General features: G+C 37.5%; 1 protein-coding gene across 1 annotated transcript in view; it reads right to left on the bottom strand.

Annotated features, from left to right (window-relative positions):
* Window positions 1–14,680, bottom strand: part of USH2A (usherin) — a gene marked incomplete at its 3' end in the record, with an annotated part of 396,540 nt that overhangs the window by 248,750 nt on the left and 133,110 nt on the right. The window contains exon 21 of the mRNA XM_081997162.1: window positions 988–1,118. Within this exon, the coding sequence (XP_081853288.1) occupies window positions 988–1,118 (131 nt within the window). The remainder of the gene's footprint in view (window positions 1–987; window positions 1,119–14,680) is intronic.

Raw genomic sequence — 14,680 nt, forward strand, 5'->3', positions numbered from 1 at the left:
GTTCTCCAGAGCTGAGGAGGAGCTTCCCTGCTGCACAAGACCACCCCATGGTCACAGAGCACCAGTGCCTGGACCATGGCAGAGCTCACGAAGCAAAGGTTAACAGCGGGTTGCTAAATCTCTAAATCCCCATTGTTTTATACCATTAAGCGTTTCTGTTCCACGCCCCAGAGCGGTAGACACGATGCCAGTCACTTTAACCAGACACTGAGGCATGATGGAAGATAGGGCTGATAGAGCAACCAGCCCTTCCAGCAACACTGAGGCACTGGTAACCTTGCAGAAAGGGTGCACGTATATGGGTACATATTTTAACACATTCTGCCAGCATCGTTAGAAAATCTGATAATTACTTACAGTTTCTTGCATATTTATGAAATATAAGTGACTCTGTAATGCTTTTTTTATTCCATGAGGAGATCCAATTTTGGGGTGCAGAGAAAACAGAAAATACCCAAACGGAAATGCAAGGAACGTGGCCTTATGTTTAATTTTGTGGAATTTACTTGGTAATATTTCCCTCGGCTTTTATGTCTTTGCTATGGTCATTGTTACAGGAAATGAGAGGCTACTTTCATCGCATTAATGGCAACATGCTGATTTCAGTAGGAAAAGACAACATCTCAAGATGGGAGGCTTAAAAATAATTAACTAAAATATATATATATACACATAACCTAACTAGTTCTGCCTACCTATGAAATCTTGGTACTTTAAGCTGCAGTGGCGTTTGGTGGTACTGACAAAAAACCCAACTCATAAAAATGCAAAAATGAAGTAATGAATTGTGGCAAACATAACAAAAGATGAACAAAGCTTTAGTGTTTCAATGTTTCTCTCCCTAAGATCTCCAGTCACCTAAGGGTTCTAAAGAGTCAGTTAACTTGCATCAATAATAAATAAAAAATACAAAAAGCATAAGTATGTAAAGAAGTAGTGAAAGAAATAACGTAAGCTATTTTTATAGGATCCTGTCTTTCATTGTACCTGTGGATCAAAAAGAAAGTAAGGACGTCCACTCCTCAGTTGAAGTGCAATGTACTCCTCTTGATTCCCAGGTGATGCAGAGAAAAAAATCAAACCATCAGGTTCCTGGGTTCTAAATTTCACTTTAATACCTGGTTAGAAAAAGCAAGCAGATGGTTAATGTCAAAAATGATTCTTATGCATTCTAACAGTGTAATTACAAACAAAAAGTTGTTTTAAAAACAGCAGTAAAACGGCAAACCAAAATCATGGAAGTTTTGTTCACCTAAAAGCCCCAACAATAATTGCAGGAGAAATTTTACTTTTCCAGACTGAATCAGTCTTGGAGAGAAATTTCTGTGATTTCAAAGCCCTTACTTATCCTTAGAAAAAGATATGCAATTATGACTTATGCTGTTTGGTAACTTCTTTCTTAAAAAAAAATAATTCAAATATTAGCATACTATTATAAGAGTTGATGTTTTACACATGGATTTTCACTTATCCCTTAACATTTCTATTAGTGAAGTAGGAATGAGGTTCCTGCATGGAAGGATTTCTATGAAGAATAGTGGGGGTTTGGTTCCAAAAGATAGATAGATATACAGACACACACACATATTCATATGTACATTTATATATACTCTTTTATAAATACATATATCTAAGTGCACAAAGAACACCTGAGAAAGAACAAGGTTTAACAAATGTTGGAAATATCCCAAGGAATCACTGAAGAACTAAACTTCATTAAGAACTTTCCAGATCATTATTGGTAGTCCTCCGTCTGGCTTCTGGTAAAATGATGTCTCAGCACATGAAATACCATTCAAATGACATACAAGAAAAAAAAAAATAGGTTTTTTACATTACTTTTTAATCACAAATAAAATATCAAAACAAGAAGCTAATTAAACAGCTTGTAAATACTGGAATATTGGTGTCCATGGTATAAACTTACTTAGCAACTATCTAAGGACACATTAATGAAAGAATTCATAAATTATGTACGCAATTTTGAAAAGTATAACTATGAATAAACAAATTTTGGATAACCACCAGTCTTTTATTACTATAATACATTTTTTTTTTAAGCTATCTCCTGGAACTTCATCTTAAAGAAACAAATAAGAAAATTACAAAACCATAGGTCCAATTTGGCCCAACTTTTCTAACGTTCAAATCCGGATACCGCAGGCCGAGTCTACGGTGGGGCCTTGCCTTTACTGTACCAATTTTTTTGCAAAGGGAAATGAAAAGGCAGCAATAGCAAGATCTACCTATGCTATACATTTCCACGACATTTCTGAATAAAATGCTTTTTACCAAACAGGATAATTTCTTGGGTTTTACCCAACGCCAAACCACTCAGTCTTTTCACACGTATTTTCACTTAATTATTTCAGGCAGAAAACAGTAAGTAACAAAGGTTTTTCTTGTAGACAGTGTCTATATCTTAAAAAAAAATTAAAATTAAAATTCTGATTCACACTAGATCATGCTTGTTCATTACCTATACCCATAAGAAAATCCTTTGACCCCCATTTCCTAATCATAGAAAAGTTTTCATGCAAATCACATGATGCACTCACCACTACGAAACACATTCTCTAGGCAATGAAAATCAGTCAATACTATCAAAATTCCTGCAAAAAGCAGTTGTACATAAGTAACACCCAGGGAGTAAAAAACTCAACAGCATCCATACTTAAGGAAAAGCACAGCTTTGCCTGGCTCAGAAATAACCATTACTGCTGTGCTTTGAGGTTCCAGGTATTTCCAGCTGCTGTATCTGCTGGAGAGGCTGAGGCTGATGGCTGTTAATCCCAGCACTAGAGAGCACAGTTAATTTAGCAAACTGCCAGTATTTTTATCGAGCTGCCAAAAGACATTTCTGAAGACCAGAGGATCCCTCCTCACACCTAATTCAGAAGGACAAATGCAAACAGAATAATTGAGTTTCTGCAAAAACACCATTATTTTATAATGTTGTATTAGCAAATAGAAATTAAATAGTTCATAAGAGTAATATTGCAGTAATTCTAAAAGTTTCCAAATGTTACGCAGGAGCTTGCTTTCTTCTTTGGATATTGGAGAGGCTTACAAACCTTAACATCTGCCTGCAGAGCTGCCGCAGCTTCATATAAAGTATTGACAAGTCAGGAACCGTCGTTTTCAGTATTTGCCCATACAGAACAATTCATTTGTCAGTTATTGAACAATTCAAAAAAAGGACTCTGCCCCTTTAAGTCCAGCTATCTTTGTATTTTCTCATGAGATAAGGTAGTTTGCATAAGCTAGCTCTCAATAAGTACTTTCATTCCTCAATATTACTATTTTATTTTATTTTTATTTATTTTAATTACACTGAGCACTGAAAAAGGATCTTACTTAACCTGAGCATAGAAAGCTTTCCTTTGAAAATCTGAAAAATTTCAAAGAACTTGAAAACCACATTGGATCACCAGAAAACCTTTCCTTTTTTTTTTTTTTTTTTTTCTTTTTGGGGAGGGGGGAGTGGGGCAGGGTAGATTTTGCAAGACTTGTGTCTACTATTTCAGTATGCATGTCTGAAACCATAACTTCAATGTTAAATATAACAGGTAAATAGAAACATAAATAAAAGTGACATTACAATTACTTATGTAATTTGTCATATATAGAAACTGCACCTCAGCTGCACTACCGAGGCTACTAAATCCTGGATGGAAAACACAGTCATCTGCGGGCCACAGTAGGAATGTACTTTTAATCAACTGAATCTTGAATGGCAATTCAAGAATTCACCTAACAAGCCTATTTATGTGACAAAAATGATTGGTCCACAAGGAGTTATCATTTCTGGGGTAAAAAACAACAGGAAATTTTACTACAAATTAATGTACGTCATTCATATAAAATCTTTAATTCTATTTCAAATTATAGCTGCAATTGGAGAAGCTGTCAGAATTCCTTTAAATACATTTCTTCAATTTCTGTAACTGAATTCCCTTCATTACAATGACATTGTACAAAACATAGTACAAGCATTGCATACAGCGAACACAAGAGGCAAAAAGAAGTATACAGAGTAGTAAGAGGACAGGTAAAATAAATTACTACTATTATTATTATTGTTTTAAAGTATCCCGAAGTGGGTGAGGGCAGACTAACCTTCTGCCAGGACCTACATAGTTTTAACTTATGCAGTGGTGGACTGTGATTAGATTTTTACCCTCGCTTCACAAGACAGCACATCCAGGTTAGCAGAGGAATGAGGACGCGAGTGACCAACGTGGGCATTTTAAAGGCTGAATGCACCGAGAGGCACTATCAACCTGCTACCCGGCGAGTACACACAGCTTTGAGAGTTCCTTTTAGTAACGGGCTGATATAAGAAGTAAAAAGAGAGACTACTACTGTAATGCCAGATGAGTCAGAACCCAGTTTTTTTGTCTAATACATAAAATACAGATGGAGCAATTTTTATACCACCTCTTTGCCTCCCTCGTGTAATTTTAGCAAGTCTGAGAACTTCAGCAACATTTCAGGTTCAGGCTCAGATTCGCATTTGGATTCAGATTCTTCTGGCACAATTCAATATGGCCTGCAAGATCTGCACAAACGTATTTAACAGGCAAGAATGTGCTCTTGAGAGGCTGGTTGTGGTTTTTGCTTAAAGCAAGTTTACAGAGCACATGGGATTATTTTGAGTTTAGAAGAGGCAGTTGGTAGTCGGGGGAAAATATTAATAAATTACAGCAGCTCCCAGATTAGCATAACATATACTAATAATTCATAGTTATTACAGCAATAAAATTCACTGCTGACTAATGCTAAACAGTTTTTCTTGCAAAATAAGAAGTTTAAAATAGGGTTTGTTTAACCAAGAAACTTTATTCCCTCAGACTAAAGAGCTTTTCTTCCTGTGAAACATCTTTCCAACTTTCCTGAATTGAATTTATTTAAAGAAAAAAAAAAAATCAGCATTTCAAAATACAAAAACATTCAGAGTACTGAAAAATTGACTTTTGACTTTTGGAAATTTTGGGGAAGAGACGAGGGGAGAATGTAAGCAGAGGGGCAAGGTAATTAAAGACATCTTTTACAATAACAGCTGAGAGTTTCAGCAAAGTGACCAACTTAAAACTAATCTCTTTGTCCCAGGCACTCAGCTAAAATACCTGTAAAGTACCTTTCTCTACAACTGGATGTTCAGAGTCCAGCTCAAAATAGCCAACAAATGTAAGCTATTAGACTCATTAAATACATAGAAGTTGCCACAAGTCTCAAAAGTCCCATGCCCCTTCACCAAAACCTATATCTAACCACATGAACAAAGCTGTCCAAAAGTGTCAAGAATAGCCACATAAATTAGTTTAATTTTCATAAATACATCACATCCTAACGCACATGCATAAGACTAAAAAGTAAGAATAATAATTAGATACCCTAGCATATTATGGACAATTTATTTGTAGACTTAGGAAATCATAAAAGGAAAAGAATGTACATTATGATTGGGAAAAAACAACAAAAACAAACCTGTCTAATATCTGGAAAATCACAAAGCATTATTAGAAATTAATTTTGCATGCTCTGTAAAGCGCATCCACTTTCAGTGCAATTTCTCCCAGAATCGTACAATTGAACAAACACAATCTGCATTTCCATCCTACTTATATAGTTATATGAAATGGAGTAAATAATTATATAATTGTACATTCCAATCAAATGAACAGAAAATTGTTGGCAAAATGATCTCTCTATGCTTACTAAATCCCATATTTGTGTATAACACCAATTAAAATGAATAGAAATTGTATATAAAGTTTTGACTACAGCATTAGGATCTCAGCAATCCCTTCAGGATGACAAATGTTAACCATTTACTGAATATTAAGACTGTGTACAAATGCTTTTGCCTAATCAAAGTACATTTTCCCACAGAAATTTTAAAATAAAATTTGTTTGTAACTGGGGAGAGGATAGATAGGGAGTAAAACTCTCAGTCACTATACACTTCCGTTAAATTAATATTTAGTCATTCTCTCTGTGAGAGTGAATCTATATGCTACATGTCATTACAATAGCTAAAACATTTAAAAGTGTGTTTTTAGGAAGAAAATACACCTTTCAGAAAATAAGGAGGGAGACTTCACAAAAATGGATCGGTATTTAAAGCAGTTTCACATAATGGACAGTGGAATTAGAGGAAAAGGAGGAACCCAGGGGACACTTTCCTGGACATACTCATGAAGACCCTCTGCTGAACACAGGGAGTTCTTCACATTTTGTGACGGCCTATAGCTTTCTGGATTTTGTTGAAAGAAGCTGGAAAGTATTCTCCCCAAATCTGTCCAACATCTTTTGTTGCCTTTGGTACAGGAACGGGCTCTATCTTTTACTGTTGCCTTAATGTGTTTGAAAATATTTTCAAAGTTCATCATCATGAACTTTACACTGAGTTAGTAATTCCATTGATGAAGTAAATGGTGTTCATTTTAAAAAATATACTTGAAAGTCATATATATAGGACATATACATATGTACACACACATATATTTTTCCCAAACTTCTTCCAAACTGTAACCGGAGTGTCCAATTGCAGGTCAGCAGCCCCTTTTCTTTTGTGATGATAGTAAAATCAGGAGAAGCTAAAAATACATTGCTGTACAAAATCCCCATATTTTGAAAAAATCTAACTTTATTCAGAATGACACAATTCAATTACCTTTTTTATATACTCTTAGTACCTCAAGTTGCCAAAACGCTAAGTCAAACTAAAAGGTAGAACAAGCATAAACACAGAATATGAAAAGTGAATGAAAGAGGGAAATATGTAACACCTCTTGTGGAAATCAGCTATCAGGCAAACCCCCAAATCCTCTTGACGAGAACTGAGTATTTCTTTTACACTAAAATGACTAATTCGATACCTGTTTTTTCTTATTTTGCTTGCTACCCCATTATACCCACTACTGGTAAAACAAACAGGACATTTTAGCTTTAATCTTCTTACTACATAACCCAAATAACTTCAGTCATGTTTGCATTAATGCTGCATTAATCATGTTGTTGCGTATTAATGAGTTTTCAGGCTATGCTAATTACTGTCATAGATTCTGCAGCAGCCCATTAAATATACAAATTACAGAATTAAAGAGCCAGAGCTCTTCATGATTAATCTTTAAATGGAGAAAAACTAATGATGTCTGTACAAAGTTTCTCTCCACTTTTGGCTGACTGAGCCCAACGAACAATCAATTAGAGTATTTGAAGACTAAGAATATTGCACATACTAAAAGATTTGTTATGCTGTTATTCTATGCAGAAGACATACATTTATAAGTTTCTATCAGATGGACTTCTGTAACATATTCCAGTCTCTAAGGTCTCCCGAAGTGTTGCACAGGGGTAAAAGCTATAGGATATTCCAATCCATTATTGCATACTCATAGGAAGCTGCTGGTTCCATATGAATATAGTAAATCAATCTTCTCCTTTTAGCAAGGACACGAGTCCTGCTACTCCCTAGTAAGAAAGATTTACAGCAAACCTTGGTGAAAAGAAAGCTAAGATAAGTTTGAAGTCATTTGATAAGATTTGATGTATTAGTAGCACTTTATCCCCTCACTTAGAGAGTCATGCTTCTTCAGGAACAGTGTAATACCTAGTGGTTAAATGAGGAGATTCAAAATTAGGAGACCTTGAGTCTGTACTCAGCCCATGACTGAGGTACGTCACCCAAGAGCCATCACTTAAAGCCCCTGCCTCCGTATTCCTTCCTGAAGAATGGTGGACAATATCACTCGTGTAAGGTTCTGTAATGTTTGAAAAATTCGTTACTGTTTTGCTCTCCACAGCCTGAAAAATATATATAAAATCGGCAAAATGCCCACACGTATTCAGAAAAATTACCTAGACACTAGGTATTTACTGACATTCGAGAAACACTAATATATCCAAAAAAGGGTATTAGTTTAGCCTTCTCCAAATACTGCATATTATGCAGAACATCACAAGATTTCCCTAAAGAGCAGATTCTCAGTCTGTATTAATGTTACTCTGTGCATCTACAGTTGCAGTTTAGAATTAACTGGGCTGTTCCAGACATGTCCAATCAGTTTTTTTAATGGAAAAAATAAATAAACCATACTTTATACGTTAAAGATTTTATATTTAAACAAAGTAGTTCTTTAAAAAAAAAAAAAAATCAGCTCAGAGCAAGATTGAGCACGGCATGAGAATACTCTCGTATGAAGATAAAGTGAAAAAGACTGGCTTGCTGCACTTAGTGCACGAGGAAGAGGACATAATACAAGCATATGAGCTTGTATAGGAAGCAGAGAAGCTTTCCAACACAGGCTTAAGACACAAGACAGCATTCCAGGAAAGTAAAAGGGAAGAAGTTCAAAGCCAAGATGTACCTTTTCACAGGTACAGCCTTTCAGTACTTCAAGGTGGCTTATCAGAAAGATGGGGACAGACTTTTTAGCAAGGCCTGTTGCAATAGGACAAGGGGTGATGGCTTTAAACTAAAAGAGAGTAGATTCAGACTAGATCGAAGGAAAAAAATTTTCACAATGAGGGTAGTGAAACCCTGGCCCAGGTTGCCCAGAGAGGTGGTAGGTTCCCCATCCCTGGAAACATTCCAGGTCAGGTTGTACCGAGCTATGTAGATGCAGATGATACCGTTACCTATTAGCATTCCTCTGCTATTAGAGCCAACGTGCAGGTATTTACACAGACATTTAAGGCAATACAATCATTAAAGAAAGTATCCTGACTCAAATTCATTTATTAAGCAAGTCTAGGAACAGAATTCATAACTGTCTTCCACTTCTGCACATTGGGACAGTACACAACAAGCATACATCCAACCAGCTTTTTTTTTTTTCAGAGCATAGCTACCAGAGTAGAGATAATAACCGTAATCTTGAAATTCCAGGAGTCAAGCCCTGCCTGGGGTAAGGATCCATTGCAAGTTTGTTTCTGTGTTGCTTTTAATATTGAAGTGAGATACAAACAAAGAGGAAACATCAGCCCAATATTCAGTTTAATGCTTTCTTTGACGCTGTTGTGCAATTTGCACAAACTTTGAAAAAATTTTACTCAAGTATGCCCCCTCTGATATAATACCTGGAATCTATTTTCATTTATTTATCTTTACATAGGCTAGAAAGAAGTTCAACAGAGCCCGATTTTGTTAGGGAAGGAAGAAAATAATTTCTGGGATTAAGAATCCTTTATGAGCAATTTCATTAATTCACACTATGATATTTAAAGTATAGACATAGAGGCAACCATTCATCTTCATTTCAGGATAAATTCTTTAGAGAAAGAACTGTATCCTGTTACCCATATGTGAATTAGTGCATAAAAAAGGTCATCTTATGCAACAAGGGTAAGGTGGGAGAGGCTTCTAGGTGTTAATGCAATGCAAATCATAATTACTAGAAACATGATGACAAGAAGAATCACTTCAAAGATTTACAACAGTACAATCTATAAAAGGTCAACATCACAGTGAAATTGGAAACGAGCTGGAGGTCAGTAGTTGTAAATAGCACTTCAGTTATAAGCCTTTAGTTAGTATTTCCAGCAGTAGTACAAACGTAACAGTGCACAGAGAGTAATTTAACTGATCAAGGGAAAAAGAGTAAGACTAGAACTGAGTAAAATGCAAATACATCAAAATTAAAGTCAGTGTAATGATCTGAACCACAGCAAATTTAGACGACAGTGCCCTAGCCAAGGCAGAATCCCATCACACAGCATCACAGAAGCTGGAAGCACAATAAGGTGGAAATCCTGCAGCAAGTGAAGGGGATTATTGATTAGACAGTACATACGGAACAGAAGAATAACTAAAATAAGCTAATGAGTGTCCTGAGGAATACTACAGGACAAAAATGGAAATGTAACAAGGAGGGAAAAAAAACCTTTTAGACAGATATACAACACCACAGAGCAAACACTCAGCAAAAAAAGCATAGTTTCAAGTTACAAACTCAGCAACAAATGTTATTCATGGTAGAACTGCAAAAAAAAGCTAACAACATAGCCAAGTTAATAGAGAGTTTTGAAGTAGACCAATAAAAAGCAACAAAACTGCCAAATTAAGCCTTAACTGAAAGGAAGATATATTATTTCCTTCTAGTAGTATTTGTGGCAGTATTTCCCCTGACTATTATTGACATAATGACCTTTTCCAGAGGAAGCCCAAAACTAGCTTTATTTGCAGGAACTAAGTTCACAGAAGGATTTCAGTGAAATGATCAGGTGCAAGTTTTATATATAGGCAGCAAACCCACTTTTCTTATATTTACAGGGGAGTGTGCTAGATATATCATGACATACCTGCTGACAGTGAACAATTATTTCCTCTACCTCCATCAGTGTAGGTAACTGTAAAGGTTTTCTCATGGCCTTCTAAGATATTTGCCAGCTAATGGAACTACACCTTGAAAGTGCAGCAGGTCCTGCTTTGAAAGAGTTAATAATATTCCATTACATTTTGCTCTGCTATCCATGTGCCTCTGTACCTAGGAACCGCATGCACACTCCGTAAATTAAGTGCTTTATGGGTTTGGCATGAAATGCTCACTGAAAACATATTGAAACAGTTTGTAGCACTTACACAGATTATTTTACTTAGAATATGACCCACAGCTACCAAAACACTGTCTTCAACACCTCAAGTTCAGTTTCAGTGAAAGCACCACCCTTAAAGATCGGGACAGCATGGCAATAGAAGAGTTCAGTCCAACCTCTCTGGCACTGGACATGTGGGGTTAGCTGCAACCCTGAACGACAGCCCTGGCCCCACCGTCTTACAATTAGGACAGGCTGAGAGAGCTGGGGTTGTTCAGCCTGGAGAAGAGAAGGCTCCGGGGAGACCTTATTGCAGCCTTCCAGTACTTCAAGGGGGCTTATAAGAAAGATGGGGACAGACTTTTTAGCAGGGCCTGCTGCAATAAGACAAGGGGTAATGGTTTTCAACTAAAAGAGGGTGGATTTCAACTAGATCTAAGGAAGCAATTTTTGACAACGAGGGTGGTGAAACCCTGGCCCAGGTTGCCCAGAGAGGTGGGAGATGCCCCATCCCTGGAAACATTCTGGGTCAGGTTGGGGCTCTGAGCAACCTGATCTAGTTGAAGATGTCCCTGCTCACTGCAAGGGGGTGGACTAGGTGAACTCTACAGGTCCCTTCCAACCCAAACTATTCTATGATTCTCTGCTCTGCCCAGCTTCTGTAAAGAACGTGCCGTAGAAAACATGACCCAGTGCAGTAAGGCAGCTGTGCAGGTTTCATCATCAATTTGTAGTCTGGCTTATTCCCAAGAATCAAATCCCCGCACTCACCGTAAGAGTTAAGCACATACAGAAGCATAAAGCAAAACTAGAACGGTAATGAAATAGCATTTATCTATCAGCTGAATAATCACACGCTAAGAAATACTTTCAGAGCGATAAATACAACTCAAACCCTCCCCCCTCCTCTGGTTTTATGAAAGCAATACACTGGTATGCAGCGGACATAGAAAAACTCCTGTACTACAGGCAATAATACAGCCAAAGTGACAAATACACCTCGCGGGGGATAGATACGGCCAGATATTATGCTAAGTCTTGCGTGCAGTCACCCACCCGGGCAACTGGGACACTACACAAAAATGCTGGCAGTGGAGGAACACAGAGGTAACCTCTTCCTCCTACCCAGGTGGGCCAGCTGCTTCCCGGCTGAGGATTTGAGCTGAGATTTCTTCACTGTGTGTCAGGACCCAAATGAAAAAGTAGTAAGCCAACTGATACACAAAGCAGCACCGGCAGAGAGATCTGCTGGTGTTTCGGTGCGTTTCCTTGTATGGTAAGAAGTTCATGATTTTCTCATGACTCTAATAAATATTTGGAGGAAGCTAAGTATATCTCTCAATTCTGAACTACGTCCGTTGGTGCAATCAGTAGAAAAGGTGATCCAAAAATAAGCAAGAATAAAGACATTTCAATGATACTGAATATGGTATCAATTCAATGTAACTGAAGCCGTAAAGGCTTAAATAAGGGGCACAATTTACACAAAGATTCAACTTGAGGCAAATGAGAAACAGTGAGGAATAGAGAAAACCGTAATGACAGGAAATTGATATAGCACATAACATTTACTAAATACTGTCATAATTCTGTTTGCCCAATGTAAGTTAAATTGCAACTCTAATCAGGGAATAAATTAAACTGCCAAAGCACAAGGATTAAAAAAATAACTGCCATGAAATTTCCCTTTGCTGCCTTCTATGTATGTGTAGTTGATCCTGCCTTACACTCAGAGATTGTACATTCTTTAGGGCAGACTTAGGAACATTTTGTTCCTAATACAAAACAGACATGTAAAGATTCAAAATTCAACAAATTTTATTAATCTAAATAAAAAGAGATAGAAATAAAAAGGACAGTACCAAAAATATGTTCCTTAATTTCTTTCACATAGCATGATGTCATTTAGCCTCCATATATTGTGATATTTTCAGGCAGTTATTGATTGATCCTATGTCATCTTTTCAGAATTTTAATTCCTTATGGGATTCTTGAATTAAAGATCACTTTTCTGTAGCCCGCCTTTGTGTTGATTTTTACATTATTGCTTAAAACATGAGTGATTACAGAATACATGACTGACTAATTCTGAATGATGGCAATAAGGAAACTTCTCCTCTTTTTCTGGACAATTCACTGATAATTTTTTCTTTCTTCTCCCTATCCCTTTCTCTCAACGTATGAGATTTCCTGCAACACAGAAAATCATGATTGATTACAATATTGTAATAGATTAAATCAAAAAGTGGGTGATTGGACATACAACATTACTAAGAAGTATGAGACTTTATATTCTTTTGTTTCCAGTGTGACCATTTTTGTATCTTTACCACCTGCAATGACTCATAGAAAGACACCTACATTCAAAACAAACAAAAAGCAGAAATCCTCACCCATGTGTTGTAACAATGATTAAGCCACCTTTTTTTCTCTCCTGTGTTGCCTGAGGATTCGAGTGACAGCCATCTTATTTAACTCCCACCGATTATTTTAAAGTTTTGCTTGTGACGGTAGGGTAGCAGAAGTGAAAGGGGAAAAAATTACTCACCTCATCCTTAGAACTGAAAAAAACCTTATTTATAGATGCACTTAAACACACTAAATAAAAAAGCCTCTGTGAAAAATTCAATCTAAACTGCGTTTTGCTACTAAAAGGGCGCACTGCGTAACTGCAGCAGCAAGGCATGTCTAGCATGAAATGGCGTAGCCCTAGAGGAAAGACGGCCAACGGCTCTTGAGCAGCCGCGGGACTCTCAGCTGCGCGGTGCAGGAACGCTGCTGCTGCATCAGGCGGCCGATAGCGAGGCTTTCAGGCGCGGGGACTGCCCGTTAATACGAAGCCCAAACCGCCGTAGAAAAGCGGCACTTTTGACTTGGAGTCAAAAGACTTGACTGGACTGTCAAGGTTGACTCCAGAGCACCCTGAAACCTTATACCCAGCTCCGCCCTGTCCCACCGTACCAGCTCTGGGGAGGGACTGCATGTGAACCGTTAATATATTTCCTCCCGTAACACGCAGTAGGAATCCTGAGGCTCTTGGGTGTAGGAAGATTTCAGTCGGTGGCTTAGAAAACCAGGAGAACCAGGCATTTCTGTCTTAGAGCAACCTTGAGTGCTGCCCATTGCTCAGGGCGGCTGCAGTTGGCGGTCGCTTTGCAATTCTGCAGGAGTACTGCGTTGCCCTGATGTCCACCTCTGACATTTCCCTGGCCCTTTCCTGCCTATGTGAAAGGCAGAAGGTCTGGCATAAAACCAATTATGCAGTCTTTGCTTCACCCAGGATTTCCATTCAGCTCGTTTTCCCCCCCCTTAGCGCGTGCAGCTCAGTAGCATAACCAAGTTTACACAGGACTACCCTAATTTTTTGAAAATTAGTGATACTAACATGACAATCTAACACGGGTTTAGAATAAGTACCTCAAACTGGCATTTTTCAATCACTGAATTGGAACAACTTGGGAGATAAAAATATAAAACAGACGGAAGAAAGATTAAAGAATCCTAAAGGATGAAATTAAATGAGAGAAACACCTAAATGTGAACGCTAGAGTGCAGAGGCAGTGTCTTTACAACACATTTAATCTTTTAAAAACACTGAACAAAACCTCCTAAACATAATAATTAAATGTGCAAATTGTTTGTAAAGGAGTTCACTCTGAATAATGCCAAAACTTTCATGGAAGGGATGACTTTAACCCCAAGATAAAACTCTCTCTTTTCTTTCTACAACATAGTCAATCTTCCCAATACTAGACATTCTCAAAAACACTTATCCCCCACAACCTCCTTGAATCTTCCCAACAAGGTTTTGCCTTAGTTCCACAATTCACTTAATTTGTTTCTGACTCAAAAGATATTATATGGGATAGTTGTACCTGCCAGTCTAGCCTTCATTTTGTTCATCAAATTATGAAGGTTGATGGGAACAAAGACTGTAATTTGTGTAAATAGATTCCCCCTTCTCCCTCCCTATCTCTGCAGCAAGTCACTGAATGACTTGAAAATGCATAAAATCCCCCAAGGGCTAAAAGTCCACTACACCAAAATTCCCACTATTTACTACAGAAGAAAGAGAATGCGTTCTGTTAGTGGCGGCACCTCTGCTGGTGGAGTTTCATTTTTAGTAAATCAAGAAACT

The sequence above is a fragment of the Phaethon aethereus genome (genome assembly GCF_964289735.1).
Source record: "Phaethon aethereus genome assembly, chromosome: 3".
NCBI lineage: Eukaryota > Metazoa > Chordata > Aves > Phaethontiformes > Phaethontidae > Phaethon > Phaethon aethereus.